A 24,795-nucleotide genomic window follows, 5' to 3' on the forward strand; every position below is an offset into this window, starting at 1 on the left:
TACTATAATCATTTATTTCAAGTTTTGTAAGCATTAGAAATGTACATAGAGTAAAATCATTCTATTAAAATGACATTTTGAGGGTATTATGAATTCAGGCGATTTTTAACATGAAGTTTTCAATTCTATACAGATATTTGATGTTTCATTGTTATTCTTTGAACTCTCTATCTAACTCTGTGATTGTGATCCCTGGAGGAATACTTTTTAAAACAAAAAGCCAAAGGCAATAATAGCCACCAGTCAATTAGCTACTTATCATGGTAAAAACATGATTGTTTTAGAAAGCTTGTCTAGTTAAAGAACTATTTTAAGCTTGCTTTTACTATAGTGATTCTCAAAGCAGCAGTTCTCACTCATGGAATTCCTGTTTGAACCCAGGATTTAAGCCAAGTTGTATAACACAAGGATTCCAAAAGATTCCAAAAGCAAAACTGTGACTATTGATATTTAGGATGACAAAGTCTAATTTTAAACAATTTGTTCATTTGAAAAGGGGAAAGGATAGACTATATTTTAATGAAAACATGCTTAAGTATGAAGTCATGTATTGAGCATTATTTATGCCTAGGTTAGCCAGGAGTCTGTTTACTGAATATTTTTAATATCCTCTTCATGCTATAGCACTTTCATCTCATATGTACTTGGATACTTAGTCTCCCATACTGGAGATTGAGGTGTATAAAGAAATTAGGATACTTTTCTTCACTATTTCTGTGGCTTCTAAAATTTGCATATGCTTCCAGCAGTAACGTCAATATGATTAATATATTTTCATAGACAGAAGAAATGACTGTTGAAATGTGATTTCTTCATATACAGTGGTCTTAAGAAACTTAGGGTGTCTGAGAGTGGCTTGAAAATTAGAATAACTAAAATGTGAGGATGACATAGGTGAGACACTGTGCCCTTAGAATGATCCTTTGAGGACACTTGAGTTGATTTTATGTGTCTATGTATGTGATGCTGTGGATTGAACACAGGCTAGCCAAAAGCTCTACCACTGAGCTATATCCCCAATCCTAGTGGTGGATTTTGAAAGAAATAACATTAAATGCAGTTATTCTTTGAGTAATAGCAGTGACTTTGTGTTGAGTTAGCATGGAAACTATTTGCTACCTCTTATAAAATGATAATTTTCCAGTGTAATTATTATCTAGTCTCCTGAGACTATATATCATTTTTAGATTGGTTAAGTCAGGTAAAGCTTAGCACTATTAAGAATTTAGTTATTTAGGTGACTTATTTTGTCTTTTATTTCTGTGCTTAGTTGTGTGTATTTTACACCATTCAAACAAAGATAATCTTAATAGACTTGCAATACGTTCATGCGTTTAATGCCATGCTGAGATTTTTTTCCCAGATGCCAATGTTCATGAATACATTGTCTTTGTAAAAAATGTACTATACTAGTAACTTTTCCCTAAGAGAAAAAAAGTTACTTGTAGTATCCTTCACAAGTTTTAGATCACAGTTAATTTTTTTTTAAATTTATTTGTTTTGGTTTTTGCATAGTACTTGGGATTGAACCCTGGGCTTCCTACATGATAGGCAATTCAGCTAACATGGATCTACACTCCCAGCCCTGAAGTTATATTTTTTAAAGTGCAAAGAAATAGCACAATTGTGGCCCTAGGAATCACTTATACAATTGAGCATCACTCATTTGAGGACAAATGCCTATCAGTGTACTTGATTGAGAAAAAATTGTCCCTTTTACTTTTCTCACATAATTTGATGGTCCCATTAACCACCACACTATTTTTATAATGGAAGCTGTAAACTGCCATACTTTAGGACAATGATAATTGAAGATGTTCTGTACAGGAAGGGTTTATGGATTTGACTTCTTCTTTATTCGTGTAAGGTTTTTACATTTTTTTCTGTGGTGGCTTCTTTGGAAGGTGTACTCATAGAGATTATGGATAGGTAAAGCCACTCCTTAGCATTACTACTCCTTACAGTTTTTCAGTTTTTTTAAGTCCCTGTGACCATTTGAATTAAAATGTGACCTGAGGAACTCAAAAGTAAACATTTTGTTGAAACAAAACAAACAGTATTTCAAAAATGGGGAAGGAGACAAGGCTAACTTAATCAAAAGACCATCACTTTGAGGTTCAGCACACACACACACACACACACACACACACAATGCTACTGTTTTTATTTTATTTATTTATTTTTGAGACAGAGTCTTGCTAAGTTGATGAGGCTGATTTTGAACTTGAAATCCCCTGTTTTAGCCTTGCTGGTTAATAGGATTACAGGCATGTGCCACAACAGTCTGAATTATATCTACTCTTCAAAGTAGAGTCAGCTGGAATTTTTTTTTATGGCTACCTGTTTATCAATTAAGTTACCTTAGGTTCTTTAAAGCATTTTCACTGAATTAAAGAAATTTTTGCATATTTTAGAAGAAGTCTTTATCTTCCTTTTTTTCTCACTTAGTCCAAATTAGTGAGATTTTATTATATATTTAATTCCATTGTGCTGTAGGTATCTGGTAAAGGAGTAATTAATGTTACACATTAGGTAAGAAGCATCAATTGATTTTTGTTTCTATTTGGCTTATCTTTTCTGCTTAAGTGCTGATATTTAATTTGTAGGGAAACCTCTAAACAGGTCTGTATTTTTATGTTTATCATCTTCCCTGAACTAATTAAATAAACACATTTATTGATTTCAGAATGAGTTTTATTAATGTAGTTAATATGCCTTACTAATGTTATTTCATGTACTTGGATTAGTATCATTAATGTTTATGAATAAAAATTTTTCTTTCAGTTCAAAAAAATACAGAACCTTCAGAAATAAAGAAGAGTATACCTGCAAAGAAGAAACTGAAAGAATTAAGAGTTTTGGATCCGAAAACAGCTCAGAATCTGTGTATGTAGTATCTTCCACTTAGGGGGTGGTTGTGGTGATGGTGAGGGGTTGCAAAATGTATTTAAACAAAGTTGTAAATTTTTTGAACAATATTAGTATAGATGGAAACAAAATTCTGTAGGTGGACATGGTGGAACACACCTTTAATCATAGAGACTTTGGAGGTTGATTGCAGGAGGATCATAAGTTCAGAGCCAGCCTCTGCAAATTATCCAGGCCCTAAATAATTTAGTGAGACACTGTCTCAAAATACAAAATAAAAACAGAAAGGGCTGGGGATGTGGCTCTATGGTTAAGCGCTACTGGGTAAATCCCTGGTATAAAAAGAAAGTACTAAACAAATAAAAGTAAAAAAAAGGAAAAGAAACAAACTTCTGTGTAATTATGATTTGGGTTACCTTTTTGTCACTTAGCCACTATAAATAAAAATCACAATTTAGCCTTGTTCTGGAAAGTACTGTTAATAAAACCTTCTTAGTGAATCTTGTCAAACAAGGCAAAGTTGAAAAAAAAGAGTATTAGGTTTTTTTTTCCCTTTTGCTTGAGTCTGGCATTTATAATTTTAGAGTATTCACATTGTTCCCATTCTGCAAAACTCCTTTTACTGCTATCCTTTGCACTTGAGTAATTGTGAGGCCAGCTAGTAAAAATTTCAACTGTTGCACTTTAAGAGAGGTTACTGACAATTAGGGATATAGTTCAGTGGTAGAGTTCCTGCCTAGAAAGTGCCGGGCCCTGGGTTATATCCTCAGCACATCAAAGAAATGACAAAAATGGTAACAAAAATCAAGAAGAAATGAAGAGTAAGAAAGCCCAGACTAATTACTGAACCTTGAAACCTTTACCAAAACTGTCAGCCATTGCTACAGTAGATGGACAGTTAAACTCATCTTCATTTAAGTAGCCCTTTAAGTTTTATTTTGTTGTACTCTTCCCTCTGCGTTGGATTCAGAATATTTTTTGTCAGTATAGTAGACTGTTGAGATTCCAAGTGTACTAAAACACTATGCATGAGAAATTTCAACACATCAAGCGTTTCTAATTGCTTAAAGAATACCATGGGAATTTATTTTGTTAAAGAATGTGCTATAGAGAATCAGATTAAAATAAACAACTCATCATTCTTGTGTCAGTAGGAATGTAGCTGTAAAAAAAAGCAGTGTACTAATAGCTGTTTTGAATTTGTACATTGCTTACTTGGTCATACATTTTCTTTATAAATTTGATGTTCAGTACTTTTTAAAAAAATACAATATGATCTCAATTGCTTGTTGACATCTGTCAGAATTATTTACTTAGATTTTGGAGATCTCCTTTGCTTTTTATGTGTAGGTAATCATTTGCATAGACAGGATTCATTTTTCTTTTAGTACCTAAAAAGTCATATAGACCGTTTCGTGAAAAATAAATCCTATACAACATAATATTGATTAAAAAATAGAAAATCTTAGGTTCTAGTGATAAGAACACATCTATCTATATTATTTGAAAAATATATTTAATGGAGATTAAATCGAATGTGTTGGAAAATACTTTCTTAGTAATTATAAGCTATTCTAGGTATAATTTGTTGAATTATTCCAACATGACATAAAATTTGTGTAATTCAGTCAATGTTGACAGGTGAAATAATGACTTAATGCATAAAGCAACTAACAGTACACCACATGAGTGTCGGCGGGAACGCAGGGTACTTTGATGACTCAGGCACTTAAAATTTTTTCTTGTGTGGGAGAACTGCTAAGTACAGTAGTTCTTCCTTCTCTGCGTGGGATATGTTCCGAGATCTCCCATGGGAGCAAGAACCACTGATAGTACTGTACCCCATATGTGCTATGTTTTTTGTTCATATATATTACGTACCTATTAAAAAGTTTAATCTATAAGTTAGGCACAGTAAAATCTCAACTACAATAATAAAATAAAACAATTATAATTGGCCTAGGGATATGGCTCAAGCAGTAGCGCGCTCCCTGGCATGCGTGCGGCCCGGGTTCAATCCTCAGCACCACATACAAACAAAGATGTTGTGCCTGCCGAAAAACCGAAAAATAAATATTGAAATTCTCTCTCTCTCCTCTGTCTCTCGTCTCTCTCTCTCTCTCTCTCTCTCTAAAAAAAAAATTAAAATTAAAAAAATTATAACAATCTGAAATAAGTGTTATGTGAATGTGGTCTCTCTCTCGTTTTTTCCTTCTTTCTCCAAAAATATCTTATTGGTCCGTGCTCACTCTTTTAGTGATTTTGTAAGATGATCCCTAAAGGAAGCACTTTAGAATTTCTCTTTGGCAAATTGAAATTGTCAGAATCACTATTTTTTTCAGTTTGGGGCCATTTTTAAGTAAAATAAGGGTTACTTGAACATAAACACTGTGATAACATAATGGTAGTTCTTATAACCAAAAAGACTATTAAATGATGAAGGGGCAGGTAGCATATACTTTTGGATACACTGGAGAAATGGATAATTTATACCACCAGTGAGGCAGAAGTGACACTGTAAAATGTCATTGGGCTTCTCAGAACAGCACATACGTTAAGATTTACAAATTGTTTATATCTGGAACGTTGCTTGTATTATTTTCAGACTGTGGTTTATTGAATGTAAATTTAAAAAAAACTGTTGTGGGGAATACCATAATATTGATTTGATTTTTTTAAATGGATAATTTACTGTCATTCCTGAAAAGTACTGTGTTTTTATGGATCATTTTATCAGCTCAACTTAACCTGCCTAAGACATACAGTCAAGAGTGTTGTTTAGCCCTGCATGGTGGTGCATGCCTGTGATGCTAGTAGCTTGGGAGGCTGAGGCAGGAGGATTGTGAGTTCAAAGCCAGCCTCAGCAACAGTGAGGCACTAAAGCAACTCAGTGGAGACCCTGTCTCTAAATGAAATAGAAAATAGGTGTGGGGATATGGCTCAGTGGTCGAGAGCCCCTGAGTTTAATCCCTTATACCAACCCCTGCAAAAAAGAAAAAAACAAAAACAAAATGCTGTTAGTAGTTGTATTTTGTATGTAAATATTCATGATCTATAAACATTAGAGCCTAAGTTAATAGACCATTTTGCCTAGATGGATAGAAACTTATCTATCAAATGGAAACAACTTTTGATTGTTCATAATTCTGTAAATTGGTATGAATGACAGAAGTTTTAATATTTTGAATCTATAAAATGGAAAGCATATAAACCCTATGGCTTTTACATTTATTGCTGTCCTAATGGTAATAAATTCAACTTTTATTTTAGCTATCTTCCTGGGATCATATCGCATGCCATATGAAGATATTAAAAACAGCATTCTAGAGGTTAATGAAGACATGCTAAGTGAGGCCTTAATTCAGGTAAGTTGAATATATTTCTTTTAAAATTTATTTTCACAGATATTTCTGGATTTCCATCTTCTCAATTGAGTTGAAACAGAATAATTTTCTGTTTTAATAATAGTATCAGAAGTATATACCTGTACTGATTAGTAAGAGGAATTATACCCTACCCTTTAAGACCTAGGTTTTAAATCTCTCTGCTATTTATTAGCTACACATCATTTTAAATATAAGCATATGTGTATGTAGGCATATCATTCTCTGTCATTCATTGTACATGAAATTACATGTGTTTTATCATTACATTGGCCCCATTAAGTAGTTATTATTAGCATATTATGGATGAAAATCTAAAAAGTCAAGAGGTTAAATAGCTTGCTCAAAAATCAATGGATAAGTGGTAGAGTTACCTTTTTATTGGGCTGGGAACTTACATATTTTGGGGATCATGTCAATTGCTCTATGTGTTTATTATCTCATTGAATCCTCAAGTAATTCTGTGAGAGCAGCAGCTATCCTTCTTTTACAAAACAGGCAACTGAGGCTTAGAGAAATTGTTGAGTTTCATAATGCTCCTTAATTCAGAGTAGTAGACAAGGGATTCAAAACAAGGTCTATCTTGACATGAAAGTCATTATATTATTCTGGATAAGTTAAAGCTTTCTAAATCTGTTTCCTTATCTGAAAATATAAGGCCCTTTTAAGAATTAAACCAACTAAAGTGCTTTGTAGTATAAAATAGTATGGAAATATAACATATTATTAGAATTCTTGACGTATCTGGGCCTTTCTAGTTTGGTTTCTGGGAATAAGTGCTTCAAATATTTGTGCAAGGGCATAGACACATGTTCCCCCCAACCCCGGGGCATTGTTGTTTGTTGTTGTTGTCTTTTGTTTTTGAGCCATACAGTTTGTTTTTATTTCAAGAGGATATCAAGTAGTTTATGCTACATAACTTAAACAATTTAGCCATAACCCCCTCTCACTCCCTCTAAATCTCAGAGAACTGGTAATAGTTTGAGCAAGCCATGTCTATATGGAAATTCCTCTATTTGGGTGTGTGGGCCTGCATAATGGTTTACCTCAGGTGTTTTTATCTATCTATCTATCTATCTATCTATCTATCTATCTATCTATCTATCTATCGGTACTAGGGGTGGTTAACCACTGAGCCACATCCCTACCCCTTTTTCTTTATTTTGAGACTCACTAATGTTCTCACTAAGCTGCTTAGGGTGTTACTGAGACTGGCTTTGAACCTGTGATCCTCCTTCCTCAGCTTTCCGAGCTGCTGGGAATACAGATGTCCAACATTGCCCACCAGCTGTTGTTTTAAATTTAGACATTATTTTCTATAGGAATGAGGGCGAATGAGTATATTTAAGCTCCTTATTATTACAATACACCTACATCTATAAGGGATACATTTTCATAAGAAATAACTTTGTTGAAACAATATAGATAAATACACCACACAGACATGCCCCTCCCCAACACACACCGTTCCCACCCTGGGGAAACAAGCAAGTTCATCGTTCTCTGAGTTGAAATGGGTAGCTGATTATCTGAGTCCTACATCTCTTAGTTCCAGGATTGTTTGCACAATAATCAGAATGAGCAAGGCATTTGGCTTAAATGTAATTTAATTTTTCCTCTTTTCTTCAATTTGAGGATTTAGCTATAAAATATAATAAGGCAAATAAACTTTTGACTCCTACTCAATAATTGAAGCTTTCTAATCTTCCCTGTATAATCGAATTATACTAAAATAGAACTATATTTTGAAGAATTAACTGACATAGTCATTATTTTATTCACTAAAATAGTATACCATTTTTTTTACGTACCTTGGTAAATGCCAAAAGTATAAATATGGAGAATGTTGCCATGGTATTTATTTGCCAAGGACATTTAAATAAATCTTTATTATTAAGTCACATTTTCAACTCTTTAGGGAATGTAAGACAGGAACAGAGGTTCTCACTTATGAATGTCCCTTACATACAACAACAAGCTTTTAAAATGTATATATTACCCAGGATTTTTGTTTACTATTTCACTTTATTATACACACACACACACACACACACACACACTTCTCTTTAAATTGGATAAGCCTGGTCCAGTTGGGAGAAATGGATTCCTTATAGTTTGGAGATAGCAGTAAATTACATGTAAATTCTTGAATTTGCTAGTTTAATCGTGTCTACTCTGCAGTCAAAACTATTGCTTTAAAATCACATTATTATGCTAAAATTTGAATTGTACTCTAAGAAGGTGAGTGAAGGAGAACCAAGTGTAGCTCCTGCCAGATTACTTTGTACTTCCATATATTTCTTATTTGCTGTGCATGGGTTGACTTGGACCTGTCTCAACTCTTCCTATTTACTATACTTCCATTCACTTTTCTAAACTTTAATATTTTCTTCTCCTTCACATTCTTACATTTTACCCATTTCCTTCTTTGCTACACCAATTTTATGCCTTTTATTTATTTCATGCTGTATCCATCAGCTTCTCATTGCTGAGACAAAATACCTGACATGAATACCTTAAAAATTTTAAAAAAGATTTCAGGTTATAATTTCAGAGGTTTCGTTCCATCATCCACTGGCTCCATTACTGTGGGCCAGAGGTAAGGCAGAACATCATGGTGTAAAGGCATGGCAGAGAAAAACTGCATATCTAATGGTAGCCAGGAAGCAGAGAGAAGGAGAAGGAGCTGGGAAAAGAAATACCCTTCTAGGGCACACCCATATGACCTCCTTCCTCCAACTACGTCCTACCTCCTAAATTTTGTACCACCTCCCAATAATATCATTAGCTATGAATCCATGAATGGATGAGGTCAGAGATCTCATGATCCATTCACTGCCCAAGAGCCCTACCTGTGAACATGGCTGAATGGGGACCATGCCTTTAACACTTGAGCCAGGTGGGGGACATTTTAGATTCAAACTGTAACATGTGATTTCTGTTTACTAGAATTTAGTTTTAAGAGCCTTCTATTTCTTGTCAGTGCCACATAGTCTCAATTTTTTTTCTCATTCCTTACTCCACTTAATCAGAACTCAGTTTTTTCTTCTGCTTACAAGAAGCAAACATTTTAAAATGTAAGATAGTATGCATAATCAGAATTTGGCTACTTGGGTAAGAGACAAACATTGTGTAACTCACTTGAGTTATTAAGGTAAACATTGCTATTATCTAGGTGAACCAAACATCTGAGTATCTTCTGATAAGGAAGATGCTCCTAGGTTGAAACAATTCTATGATTTTCCAGTCCCCAATGAAGAGTGCTTCCTTCATGCAAGAAAACAGACTAGAATCACCAGCGTCTCTCTCTCCCTCCCATCTCACAAATGTTTGCTTCAGTGATGCAGAAGTAACATTAATTTGCCATTCATATGAGCTGTTTACCATTTATGTCTAATTATCATGTAGCACATCGATAATATGTAGCATTAAATATGTATCATCAGATTAACTTTGTTGTAAGTTCTGTTTGATTACAGTGCTAAACTCCATCCATGCATAATCATAGTTTGTTGCTCATGTAGCATGGTTGTCTCCTCATGACAACAAAAACAACAAAAATCAATTAAAGATACATCATTTCCCAGAGACTTGAATTAACTCCAGTATTTTCTCTGCAAGTGTGGGTCAATAGTCACTTCCTTGCTAGGCAACTAATAGATTTTAGTTATTTTGTAGGATAAATGTCTTAAAAATAATTAAAAAACTATTTTATTTAATCAACAAGATCAAGGTAAAATGTTATGGTTATTAATAAAAAAACTAATTTCTCCTTTAGTTCAAAATGCCTAAACTTCAGTGATAAACTGAATTTATCTGTAGAAGAAATTGAAATGTCCTAAACTATTTGCAGTAATACATAGAAACTTTTAAAAGTACACCATATCCTGGGGTTGTTGAGGAGATTTTAATATGTGCAATTATGAATAAATTCCAAAAAATGTGTACTAAATTTAGGTGATCCTTTGCATCATTTTTCCAGCTTTGAAAATCTGCTTCAGTGTAATTTCATTTGATCTGTTTAGAGAAAAATTCAAGATAGTTATTACGTGTGGTATCAGTGGAAAAAGAAATACTTGTAGACACACTTACATATATAACATTGACAAAGAAATTAATCTACCAGTTTCAAAAAAGTGATTCAAGTGTTAAAGGGAAAATATATGTTCTATTAGAGACAATTAGTGCATGCAAATGATTTTTTTAATACCTGTATTTTATTTATTTATTTTTACATGGTGCTGAGGATTGAACCAAGTGCCATGCACATGCTAGGTGAGCACTCTACTACTGAGCCACAATCACAGCCCCAAATAAATGATTCTTAAATGCTCAGGAAATATTGTTTCGGCAGGAACTTTATGCTCATATTCACAAGGCATGTGTAAAATAAAACATGATCCACAGAGAAACTAGTATATTGTTATTACAGAATTGGGGACCCATGGAGAGGATTCAGAAGATTCAGAACTTGGATGTGAAAAATATTGCATCTTTATTTTTTTGCTTCTAATTAATATTTAGTATTTCATTTAATTAAGAATGTAGGTAACAAACCAAAGTAGTATTAGCAGTACTTCTAACTTTGACACTAATAGAAATAATAAATATTTTCATATTATATTCCAGTGATGGCAGATATCTTGAAACATTGTTTACACTCATTACCACTTAAGAATTAAAGTACTTATTAGAGCTGCCACTAGATCTTTTTAATGCTTTAATCATGCACATATGTTATTATATCACTACTTACTTTTATAAATACGGTGATAACTGTTTCAATATAAGCAATTTCTGTTATAATTCTATGTACTTTATTTTATTCTGAGAAGAGATCCCAAAGTGAAATAAGTCCATGACACACAAAAACATGCCAGAAACAGGTACAGTGGCTTATGGAGGGGAACTGTGAGAATGGGCTATAGCTAAGGTGGTCTTCCTGGAAGAAATGCTCTTGAACTGGACTTTGAAGCACTAGTAGGTTCAGTTAGGAATTAGGAAAAAGAAATGTTATACAAGAGCTTGAAAAATATAAAGTCTGATATAGTTCAATAGTCATATAGGGTGGAAAAGAGAAAGAACATATAAAAAAAGTCTTAGATTGGTTCAGTTCATGATGTGGAGCCATAGAGATCACAAAGTAGTGACCCTAAGTCGTTCACCCACTCTCTCCAAATATGTTTTATTTGGCCCTTATAGTGGTTAAATAATAGAATTTTAATGTCCCACATTCTCCAGATTGCCACAGTTCTCAATGTTCCCTATAGCCTACTCACTTTGACTCATTTTTGGTTTCTGTAACACTCAGACATTGTGGTCCCTGGTAGATACCTTGAATGCCAAGGTGTTGAGTTTGTACAGGGTCAAGTTGTATGTTTTGGAAAGTTAATGTAGCTACAGCATATACTAATTGGCTTGATATAAAGAGACTAGTTAAATTATCACAATTTAAAGTTTAGTTATAATAAATTTCTGACATATCAGGGGCATAGAAAAAGGAAAGGTAACTAAACAAGAAGTAAAAAAAAAAGTCATTGAAAAATCTTGGTGATAGAATCTTTTTACCATTGACAACAAAAAGAGGCAAAAAAGGTAGGATAGAAATCCAGGGCAGAGGAGAGAAATTGTACAGATAACATTACATTTGAACATGTAGTGTAAGTCATAATAGAGGTCAGGACTGAGAATAGAGTATTGGAGTCATTTGCAAAGAAGTGATTGTTGGAGTATAAGGGCTAGTGAAATTCTTGAGGCTACTAGAGGAAAAAGGTGGCAAATGGAAGATTAAAAACTGTATTTCTGGAGACCACATGCTTTGATGGAAGGGGTGGTGTTAAGAGATTTCAGATCATTGCAGACCAGGATGCTATGATGTGTCATAAGTCAATAGAGGGCTTGAGTTTTTAGGTAAAGTAAGTAAGAAAATGAGATCCAGGGAAGAAATATCTTTTTTTCAAAAGCTTATTTAAAATTATTATTTTTTCACTGCTTTGACTAAAAGATCTGACCAGAGCAATTTATGGGAAGAAAAGTTTATTTGGGGACTCGATAGTTTCAGATGACTTGGTCCATAGAAAGCCAGCTCTATTTCTTATGGGTCAAAGTGAGGCAGAACATCATGGTAGAGCAAAGCGGTTTACATGATGATCAGGAAATAGACTCTACTACCAGGTACAAATATATACTCCAAAGCCACATCCCCAATTCCCCACCTCTTCCAGCCATATCTCACCTGCCTCCAGTTAACACTTAGTTAATCACATCAAGGATTATTTCACTGATTGGTTTAAGGCTCTCACAACTTAATCATTTCCCCTCTGAACACTCTCATATTTTTTCACACATGAGCTTTTCGGGAACACCTCACATACAAACCATAATATTCTATAAAGTTTAAATCTGACATAACATATCTATCTCTTTACACATTTATCATTTTTCCTGGAGAAAACTTCAAAGTCCTTTCCCACCGCCAAGGATTTTGAAATGGACTGTACAACCCCTGTAGTTCTTTCTTAAAACAATCCACACAATGTATTGGACACCCATATTTTTAAAGCAAATGTTCTGTGTATTCATGGTTTTTTGGTATCCATCTCCCTCATGTTTAAGGGAAAAGTGCATTCCTGCTGGACAGGGTACTGTCTGATGTCTGATTAGCTGCTCTCTGTCCACTTGGTTCATTTTCTCTATGTCACCCTCTACCTTCCCTCTCCCTTCCTTTTATTTTAAATACATTCTATCTTTAGTGAAAAGATAAATTATCTTCAGTAAGACCCTGGATTAAATCCAGGTCCAAGATACCTCCTTAATGCCTAGAAACTACTCAAATATTTCCGTAAGTATTCCTCTGCAGTGCATGCATGGGAATATTTCAGCTAACCCCCCCCCCATGATTTCCATATATCCTGGTTATATTACTTTTTAAAAACCCAGACAATATCCAGGACCATGTTGTATATGATATGCAGAATCTACAGTTTGCCACATGATTATGTTTCCCAAATGTGATTTTACATCTCCAAACAGTTTATATGATCTATATAACTTATTCTTTAATCGTGACAGAATGATTAGAGGGAAGCAAAGGTCATGTAATCCATCGCCTGGACTCCAAGCAATGCCACACCTAAGTCATCAAAGATAGATGGGTATCTATTGATTCTGCTGGCAAAAAAAGATTCGTCACTTCCCTCAATTAACCAGTTCTAGAGAATAATTATTCTTATAGTCAGGAAGTTCATGCATGTGTAATAGTAGAGCTCGTTTTTGTCTCCTCAATCCATCTTTGTAATCATTGATCTATTTACGTGGCTATCGACCATCTGTATTTTATGCAGGCTTGTGAGTCTGCATGTGTTTGTGTGCTTTATAAGGGTTGATGTCTTTAGAAGACTACAAGTATATCAATTAGGACTATAATAGCATTAGTATTGTAGAATTTGAAACATTTTTCTCTTAAATAACAACTGGTATTCACCATGTACATTTTCATAATTCTTTAGGGAAAATGAAATGTTAGCGATGACAGTAACAATCATAAAACATTTCTTTCTTATTTCTCGTCATAGTGGAGTGAATAATTATTTTTGGCAGGCTATTACAATTTGAAAATACTGGTATTACTTTTATCCATGAACTGTCATTCTTTTTCCGTCTTTTTGTTTTAATTGGTTAGTTGAATAATTTTTTAAAATACAAGAAATATCTTTCTTGACTGAAGTCCTGTTTGACCCTAATTTACTACTTTCAGTCTATTTTTAAAATCACACCTATTCCAAACAAATGTTTTAGCTCCTTATTTTCATTTTCTCATGTCCATTGTTGATTAATACCAGTATTTCATTTTTCACCAACACTGGTTGTTTTATTGTTTATAAAGAAAATAAATTGTAATTTTTAGTAATTCTTTTTTTAAATCATACTAATTTGTAAGAAATATTCTTAAGGTGCAAAAAATTGAGCCTATAAATGTGTGTGTGTATTTCTTATTAATAGTCAAGCCACATGTGGCCTCAAAGATCATATTTTTGTTGTCTTATACACTTTAAGCCATAGTTAAGCTTCATTAAAATTCTGTTTCTTTCATACTGTAGATCTATTGGGTTTATTGGACTGAGATCATGATCAGCCTACAGCAGCAGTTCCTTTGCAATTGTAGAATTTGGACACTGTAGGGTTTTTTGTTGTTGTTGTTTGTTTGTTTATTGTTGGTTTTTTTAGATGTACTTTCATAACCATGAACTGGGAAATGGGTATTAATGTTATGCCATAACCATTACTCTAATTTGAGGCTTCAAGGCTACTTCTAAATGAAAAGCGGTAATCTCTCAATCCAAGAGAACCTAGGGGCAGAGTGCACTCTCCAGTAGCCTCAATAGAATTCATGGAACAAGGTGGAGGACAATAATACTTTGTTTTCTTACTGGATTCATATTCATTTTTTACCATTCTGACACCATTTTATTAAAGTATAAAGTAGTTCATTGGCTCAGCCAAAGTTCATTTTTATAGTGTATAAATTTGCCTCAAATCCAACGATTATCAGGTAGTCATAAATTTAATGAATTGTAACACTTCATAATTAATTATATGTATAAACCCACTTTATATTATGTATTAAGGAAGTAATCAAAACCTTTTAATACTCAAGGAATGAATCATTACATACTATATGTGCTTTGCAAGTTTTTATTATAATTCTATATTTCAATGTAAAGTAGAAATGTATGTAGTCATTGAAACTACTAAAGAAACATGTTTGCACTATAATTTAATGTAATATAGGATAATTATCATGGTATTGTATAGTTTATCATAATGTAATATAGATTAACCATAATATTACCTTAATTAATCTCTTTAAATGTATTTTATAGAGACAGGAAGGAATACCCAAGAAAGATTAACTCCATTTTTTTTTTAATTTTTTATTGTGGGTTGTTCAAAACATTACAAATTTCTTGACATATCATATTCCACACTTTGATTCAAGTGGGTTATGAACTCCCACCTTCACCCCATACACAGATTGCAGAATCACATCAGTTACACATCCATTGATTTACATATTGCCATACTAGTGTCTGTTGTGCTCCGCTGCCTTTCCCATCCTCCATCCTCCCCCCTTAACTCCATTTTTTAAGCTCAGTATTCACTGTCTTATGGTATATATTTTTGTATGTCTAATATTGCATAATCAATATATTGAAAACAAGTTTGGTGGGTGTTAAAATCTTACACTTAAGGCACATTTTTTGAACACAGGCAGTATGATATTTTAGCCCCCACCCCTTTTTCGTTTTTTGCAGAGTGATGTCTTGTTAATTCTAAGACATTTAGCAACTTCCTTGGGCATTACCCTCTAGATACCAGTAGCAATCCTCATCACCAATTGTGACAACCCAAAATGCCAATGGACTTTGAAAGATATCCCCTGGGGGGCAAACAATGTTTCCAGTTGTAAACCATTGTCCTAAAATTGCTTTTAAATATGAAAGATAGTAAGGTTTTAGAATTTAATAATCTTTTGGTCATCTGCTTCTATTTTCTATATTCATTACAAATTTCATTGACAGAAGTTTTGAACATTTGATTAGTATGGGCCAAAATAAAACAAGAAGCCATATCATGCATTTAAAACATCAATTTCCCAGAAATATAAAGTTCTTATGTTTAATTCTGATTCTGACAGAATGCATTCTCATGCAGCTTCAAATACCTCTTGTCGACATTGCTTTAAATTACAGGCCATGTTATTTTTCAGCTGTGAATACAGATAACCATATTACTTGTGAATTGGCTCATTTCCCTTCATCACATAGTAGGTGTTTTTTGTTTTATATTTATAGCTTAATTTTGTTGAACTCTTTACTTTATGCTATTTTTAAAAAGAATTTATTGGGCTGGGGCTGTAGCTCAGTGGTGGCGGGCTCTCCTCACATGTGGAAGGCACTGGTTCGATCCTCAGTACCACATAAAAATAAAATAAAGGTATTGTGTCCATCTACAACTAAAAATAATATTTTAAAATGTATTTATTTTTAAACATGTCATTTAAGTCATTCAAATAATATCACACAGCGAGTCTTGGATCGCAGCTCAATTCGCAGTTGATTGTTTTTTTTCTAAACCCCTTTGTTTGGTTGACTAACCAATGTTTTTACTTCTGTGGTATGCAGGTGGGTGAGTGAGTTGAACTAACTGTAGGAAAGGAGTAAAATGTAGCCACAGGGCTGGGGTTGTGGCTCAGTGATAGAGTGCTGGCCTAGCACATGTGAGGCACTGGGTTGAGCCTCAGCAACACATAAAAACAAACAAATAAATGTATTGTGTCCTACTACAACTAAAAAATATGTATTTTAATAAAGTAGCCACAAAATGCAGTTAATCAGCTCATGCAGTGTCTATCATTGGAAACTGGAGTAGGAATTAAATTATCCTTTAAAATTTCTTCTTCCAGTAGACTGGGGATACAGCTCAACTGTATGCTTGCCTTGTGCTTACAAGGTCCAGGGTTCAATCCCCAGCACTATACACCCCCCAAAATGTCTTCTTCCAGGACTGGAGATGTAACTCAGTTGTAGAGTATTTTCTTAGCATGTATGAGGCTCCCTGTGTTGAATGCCCCAGTACAGCAGAAAAAAAAAATAGTCTTTTACATTAGAAGACATGAATTCATTGACATTATTGTTTGTGTTGTGAAGTATGTGATACACACACACACACACACACACACACACACACACAGGAGGTACCAAGAAATAAAGATTTAATTTTACTTAATGCCATGTAAGATGCACTGGATCCTATCTATATTAATAATAACATTTTAATAAAATGAAAGTGTAGTTCAACTACTTAATAAGTCCATTGTTTATTTTGTCCCATTTGAAGGATTCAAGATGACAGAATTATTCATTGTAATACAATCTTTCAGTTTTGTGCAAAAATTAAGAGTAAATATTTGGGTTTTCACTTTATAATTTTTCTTCAGTATATGTAGCTCTGTAAAGTTGAGAAATTAATTATTTCTCAGGAAAAGCATATAATATGTTTGCTTCTCCACCTTGAGTACTAAGACTAATTGCCATATTGTCTCCTTGGATTTTCTATTCTTCATTGGTTTATACTTAAAATACCATTTTCAGTGTAGTGGTCAAAAAATTGTGTTTCATTCACTTATTCCCTATATGACTTTGGTCATGTCAAATTTTATTCTTTTAGTCTTAAACGTTTTAGCATAGATGGAGTCAAAATATAGTCTTACAAATTGGGTTATTAGGAAAATTAAGTAAATGCATATGTTAAAACCTTTGCAAGCTATAAAATGCTAAACAAATGCAAGTATTGGTGAGTCTCTTTGATATATATTTAGCCCTAACTCCTCATGTTTTCTAACCATTTATCTAAGATAATATTAACTGTCTACTTGAACATTCAGTTATCACTTGAAAGAGTATCCTCAAATTCATATTCTTGTTTCAAACTTTTCCCAAATAAAGGCCTTCCTTTCTTGAGTCTCCTATGTCATTATCCCCACTCCGTGAGACTCAGCTTCTTGATGTGATTTAGCCAACGGAATATCTGTGGTCTCTATTTATCTAAGTTACTGTGAATAATATGTTTAGCATATTAGATCCAATGAGAATGGCGATGAGGTTCAATTTTTATAAGTTATATATTGTATATCATTCTAAAAACAAAATCATGGCTACTTTGAGATGAAGAGATTTTCTGTTGATGATGAGCATCATTATGTTATTGACTGCCCTAAATCCATGCAGAACATTTGAAATCCTGTGAGGAACAGGTACCAAACAGATGCATATAATGTGAATGTATACTTCCTCTTTGCATAGGAAAAGTGACAGGTCTAGGTAAGGGTTGTATGTACTTAAAGGTCAATATGTGGATGTTTACCAGGCATTTCTTTAGATACTGAACATATGGACTTATGCTCAGGTCTCCTCAGAAGGCCCAACAGGTCAGGTGTAATCAAGAGGATAGGCTTTCAGAGGATGAATGACTAGTTGATGACTGATTGAGCCATCCCATAGGAGTGACTAGTTGGAGTGGGACTATATATAAAATAAAACCGGGATTTCACAAAATGATTAACTTTATTGTTTTTTTTTTAGTTTTTTTTTTTTGTAATTGTAGATGGACAGAATTCCTTTATTTTTATGTGCTTCACACATGCTAAGCAAGTGCTCTGCCACTGAGCTACAGCCCCAGCCCTATGATTAACTTTCTTAACCAAATAAAATCAATCATGGAAAAAGAAATATATTTGGTCACCCTATATTGGTACACTGACTTTTCTTTGTTAATTAATAATCATTTCTTTTGTGGAATTCAGCATCGGCATATATATTCCAAATCCTTTCTGCATATAATCCCTGTTCCTTTGCATTTGATGGTAGTGTTGGTACAGTGAGCTTGGTGAATGTTTATAAATAAACATGAACACATATTTCCAGTTGGGCAAACAATCAATTTTTGAGGATTAAGGTGAAGACTGTTATTGGTATTATATCTGTTAGAAACTCAGTGCCCCAGGCCAAATACACTTTTATGGGTTATTTTCATAGATAATTTGAACACTGCTTTTAGAGGGAAATATTTCAAGCAAAACTAGGTTTGTAATTTATTGTAGAATTTTTTTTTCAATTTCTGTTTGACTAGCTCCCCTCAGTTCATGTTACAAATGAATTCCTAGGACTAAGACTTGTTCAAGATCATCCGATGTGTCTTACCTCACTATTTTAAAACTCAGTTGACAATTCTCCTTGTGAAAATATATGAGATATTTAGAAAGGGTTCACAAAAAACAATAATTATTATTTTTTAAATATATTTAACTTGTTAATAGACCTTTATTTTATTCATTTATTTATATGTAGTACTGAGAATCGAACCCAGTGCCTCATACATGCTAGACAAATGCTCTACCACTGAGCCACAACCTCAGCCCGTAATTATTTTTCCTCCCAAAAAAAAAAAAATGCTGGCTTAAATTTAAGTGAGTTTAAGTCTTGGGGATTATAATTTAATCTTCATAGGTAAAGGAAACTGAGGAGCGAGGATATACCTTGCAAATGTGAAGGGTCATTATCTAGATGATAGACAACAAAAAAATGTTCCGGACTGCCTTGTCAACAGAAAATTATATTGAGTTGGATCAGATGAATAGAAAGCTAAGGCCCAAACTATAAAATTTTAAGGAAACAATGTGGACTTTCCTAAAGTGTTAGAATATTTTTGAGAATAGAAAGTTCAACTAAGTTTTACTACAGGGTCATTTGGGACACTTCTATAACTTTAAGCTATATGCCTGTAATTCATTGCATAGCATTAATAAAATCTAAACATCTATATCAAAACCTGTGAAGCCCATTGTTTATACTCTGTCCGAAGAAGAATCCACTATTCTGAATCTTCTGCTCCTCATCTTTATTCTTTTCTTTATAATTTTCTTATACATGCATGTATTTACATATATATGTATTTGCATATATATTTACATTTTTCCATGTTTAAAACTTTCTATAAATGGAATAATACTGCATATGTATTCAAAACTAATTTTTTTTCATATTTTTGAGTTTTTTCCTACCATTTTGATGTGTGAAACCTGTTAGTGGTTGTTATATAGTTTTCCATTATGTTTATATATATTCTTTGATTTATTTGCCTTTGGATAAAAGACAAATATAAAAAAATAAATAATAATAATAATAATAATAATAATAATAATAATAATTTGGGCCACTTGTTATAGGATACATTAGTGAACATGCAAATTGTTCTGAAGTTTGAGTTTTATTGCTATTGTTGTTATTGTTATCATTATTATAAGTAATACTGCTAGTATAAATAATGTTGCCATGAAGTCTGTATGCATGATCTTGGTAGAAATGCTGACAAACTCCTCTCTATCAGTGGTTCTCAAAGTGTGATAGCTAGACCAGCAGCCTCAGCATCACCTGGGAACATGTTAGAAATATAAAATCTCCACCCAAACCCAGACATACTGATTCAAATTTTGGGGGTAGGGCCCAGAAGCCTGTATTTATCCGTTCCTTTGACTCTGTGAGACACAAATTGAAACAGGATCTAGTGTCTCAGAATTGCTGTAGAGTACTATATATCTTTGGCATTACTGAATAATGTCAAATTATTTTCTGAAATTGCTGTACAATTTATCCTGTTGTTACTACATTAGAATTCTCATCACTCTAAATTAGTAATTATCAAATCTGGCTGTATGCTAGTATTATTTATGGAACTTGAGGAAAATATAGTTGCCTTGATCACCCCCCAGATCAATTAAATCACCATTTCTTGGAATGGGATCCAGGCACCATTTTTTTAAGCTTCCCAAGCTATTTTTTATCTGAAGATTGTGATAAAAACCAATGATATACATCCTTGGAGACACTTGATACTCTAGAATTTTATATTTTTGCCAGTCTGCATTATATCTGAAAGAAGAATTTCATTTGTGTGTTCAATAAGTGTTTTCTTGGTTACTACTCAGTTTGAGCACAGTTGAGGACATTTTGGGGCCACTTGTGAGCCATGTGTATTTTCTCTTCTGTAAATGCTTGCTTTGATTTTTTTTTAAATTTTTTTCTCATATTGCTTATCTTTTCATGTTGATTTGCAAATGTTATTGATGTATGCATAATAGTAAGTTATTGATTATGTATTAGAAGTATTTCCCATCTTTTTAATTTATTTATAGTATCTTTCCTGCAAAGATAATATGCTAATTTTAATGTAGTCTAATTCATCAGCTTTTTAAAAGTTTTTTTTTGTTGTTGTTGTTTTAGTTGTTGATGAACCTTTATTTTATTTATTTATATGTGGTGCTAAGAATCGAACCCAGTGTCTCACATATGCCAGGCAAGCATTCTAACACTTAGATACAGCCTCAGCCCACTAATTCATCAGCTTTTTCTGTTTGTGTTTTCATATCTGATTTAAGAAATTCCTTTCTTAGGCATAGCCAGAAAGGTATTGCTCTTAAATTGTCTTCTAAATGTTTTAAAGAAATTGTCTTTTTTCTTTAGGTCATTAATCCATCTGTAATATATTTTTGTGTATGCTGTGAGAAGCATATCCAATTTCAATTTATAATGTATGAATGACCATTTTTTGTGAAATAATCATATTTCCCCTAATTTTTCTAATATTAACAGTATCCAGGTATTCATGACTCCGTTTCTGAAGTTTTTAATTTGGATCCATTGGCCCATTTGTCTATACCTATACCAATGTCATGTTATTTTTTTAATTGTCATAATGTGATTTGATACGTGATAGGGCAAGTCAGCCCCTATTGTAGTTATTCTTCAGGGTTGTTGTGACTGGTACTCGCTCTCCAACCAGCCACATAAATTTTAGAATTAAATTTTAGAATCAGCTTGTCAAGTTCCAATGACAACAATAACAGTGCTGTCAGAGTACTTGATTTGCCTTTGGTGTTCTAGTTTCATTGTGATGTTTCTGTTTCTTTATGGATTTCTTTTATTTATCATTTGTTTATCCTGAGTCTATGAGTTCCTGAATTTAAAAATTGCTCTGTTCCTTTAGTTCTAAAAAAATTTCTGGTATTATCATTTAGAATATTGTTTTTCTCCTACTGTTTTTGCTTTCTGTAGCTCTAATATTAGAGTTTATTTTAAATGTTGTCATTATTTTTTTTAATTATCTTTCATATTTTATCTGTGTATACTGTACTCCAGTACATTATTTTTCAGGCTTATATTCCAGTTCACAAAGTCTTTTCCCAAATCTTGTAATTAATCCCTTATAAAGAAGTTCTAGTATTATTTATTGTAATTTTTATATCTAGAGATTCTTTGTTTTTCTAATGTTATATCTTATGTTTTTATAGATTTTATTGTGGTATTTATTTTTGCTGACGCTTACTAATGTTTTTTGCTTCTTCCTGTGTTATCTACATTTTTGGTTTGAAAACTAAATCTTTATCTGTGAAAAAAAAACTTTGAACCTGGAAGTTAAGGTACTTTCATTCTTAGACATTTGTGTAAATTATTGCCAGGTTTCTAGAGGTACTACCAAAACCTTAAGTTTAAATTCTCAGCTTACTTTTTGACAACTCAGTAGTTTATATTCTGGGCCAAAATATGCATGGGGGCTATGTTGTAGATACAAGTTTTTGGTAAAGAATTTCCTTACCATCCATCCCAGACTCAAAGACAAATAAGATTCTTTAGTCTTTTCCTCTGCAAATAGGCTTTGTTTTTTCTTTTTTCCTCCTAGGTATACCCTTCCCTTGAGATATTACTTTTAGGGTTCTAGTAGGTAAGGATCTTTATTTACCCTCTCATCTTATGAAAGCTTTAGGCTTTGTGTACTATCCTCTGTTTGAGCCCCATTAGAGATAAAATTGCTAAACCATTGGAGATTGTTAGATGTTTCTAGTGCAGTCTTGGCCTTCAGTGTTTGGTTATGTCTCTGTGCTTTCTTCTTTTTCCCTTTTAGAGTTGTGAAGTTTGGTAATGAGAATGTTTTCTTAATTTCTAGCCAGTTTAGCTTTGCATCTAAAGATATTTTTAAAGACTTTTATCTAGTATTTTAGGTGTTCTGCAAATTGATGGTTCCTTGGTAACTCCTCAGCTATGTTGCTATAAGCAGAAGTCTTTTTCAGTGTATCTCTATGACATTTTAATTTGGAAATTAGGAGACATATTATGTACTGTTTAAAGTACCACTCTGTTCAGGTAAGTGTAGCTTAAGTTCTTGTCAAATGTTGTCAAATGTTGTTTGACAACTTGTCAAATGTTGTTTCTGCTTAGTTTAAAAGAAAAAAAAAGGGCTGGGGTTGTGGCTCAGCGGTAGAGCGCTCACCTAGCACATGTGAGGCCCTGGGTTCAATCCTCAGCACCATATAAAAATAAATAAATAAAATAAAGGTATTGTGTCCAACTACAAATAAAAAATAAAATATTTTTTAAAAAGTGTCAGCTAGATATACATATCTGGTTTGTCAAAATGTTCAGGATATTTTGGATGCTTCATTTTGATTCATATTTATTTAATTGAAGGGATTACTGAATACTTTTGTTTTTGATGCAGGCATCTCTAAGTAGTATCTAATGGAAAGTAGGAAAATAAATACTTCAAAAACAGTTGTCATGTTTGGTGGTTTTATTAAAAATCTTTTGATTTAATTGAAAGTACTCCCTTGATTTTATAATGATTCAAATGTGGACACAACTCAGGTTTGGGTGATTTGTTTTCCCTGACAGAGAAATATTTTTGTCTTATGACCTACATAAAAGTGATAGCTTTCCAATGTACCATGTTTCATTTCACTGTGGTCATTCTGGTAATGTGCTAATTTTCATAGTCTGAATAGAATTATGTAGTTTCACATGCTCAAACCAAAATCATGAAGAATAAACATTGACATCTAAACATGAAATGATAGAGTATACCTTAGTGAAATTTTCAAATTGTCCTTCTGGGTAGGCTACAGAGAGTACATTGCACCATTCTTATTTCAGGACATACATCTGTTAATTACCTTCAAATTCTACAGTTGCCCTAGATAGAAATCTTGACCATTGGGGTAGGTGTCAGCTTTAGAAGCAACAAAATGTAATGCTTTATTGTAATGAATCCTTGTGTTGCTTTGTGGTAGTTTTCCCTGTCCATGATACGGTGTAGCTAATGAAAGTAGAATGCTGCATGAACTGAATATTGTACACCTGTCATCCTATTTTGTCTATTGAAAATCTATTGTGTATCTGAGCTTATCAATTTGACCAGTTATAATGAAAATATACATTATGTTTCATTTGAAATATGGTAATTTAAAGTAAATGAAATGTACTTAATTTATAAAAGAATATCAATAACATGAATGCCATCTACATTATACATAGGAAGAATATGTTTTATTTAAACATGATTGTCCACACCTCCTATGCCTTTTAGTCATCCTAATGAGTTATTCTATATGTTATTTATTCAATGCTTAAATCACCTTTTAAATATATTATGGTTTATAATTTTTATTTTAGAGTACAAACTGTGACATAGACAAAAATAAAAAGAAAATTAGGATTCATGAATACTTCTTTTACTTACCTTTTGATTAATTGAAAATTTCTTAAGTTATTTTGGAAAGCAACATGTTTCTGCTGCCAAGGGGATCATGACATAGCAAGAGTTGAATTTTTATATACAACACAGTTAAACTTTTTTTCCTTTTAAAATTTAGGAGTTGTGTATCTGTCATCTATAATAGAGCTAGAACACTTTGAAGAATTTAATTGAACTTAATTTAGGAAATGTTTAGATACCATGTGGGAATTCCAGATTTTTGGCTGTGGAATGTAAAGGAATGGTTGAACCTGAAAGAGGTTTTTCTGGGATGAATTATCAGAATTTGTGCCAGAAAAGTAATTGCTGGTTAAAAATCTTAGAAGATAGAGAGGAGGTCAGTTCTACTGGAAGAATGCAACCATTTGGAGGAGCTGTAAGGAGTGGGAATGTGGTATCA

General features: G+C 33.0%; 1 protein-coding gene across 11 annotated transcripts in view; it reads left to right on the forward strand.

The window, feature by feature from the left end:
* Positions 1-24,795, forward strand: part of Diaph2 (diaphanous related formin 2) — an 867,887-nt gene that overhangs the window by 386,360 nt on the left and 456,732 nt on the right. For all 11 annotated transcript variants that reach the window (XM_046427818.2, XM_046427819.2, XM_046427820.2 and 8 more), the window contains 2 exons: positions 2,785-2,886; positions 6,139-6,233. In XM_046427818.2, the coding sequence (XP_046283774.1) occupies positions 2,785-2,886; positions 6,139-6,233 (197 nt within the window). The remainder of the gene's footprint in view (positions 1-2,784; positions 2,887-6,138; positions 6,234-24,795) is intronic.

This window comes from Marmota monax, unplaced genomic scaffold (assembly GCF_021218885.2).
Source record: "Marmota monax isolate L192 unplaced genomic scaffold, Marmota_monax_Labrador192_F-V1.1 WCK01_AAM20220418_F8-fsc00067, whole genome shotgun sequence".
NCBI classification, from domain to species: Eukaryota; Metazoa; Chordata; class Mammalia; order Rodentia; family Sciuridae; genus Marmota; species Marmota monax.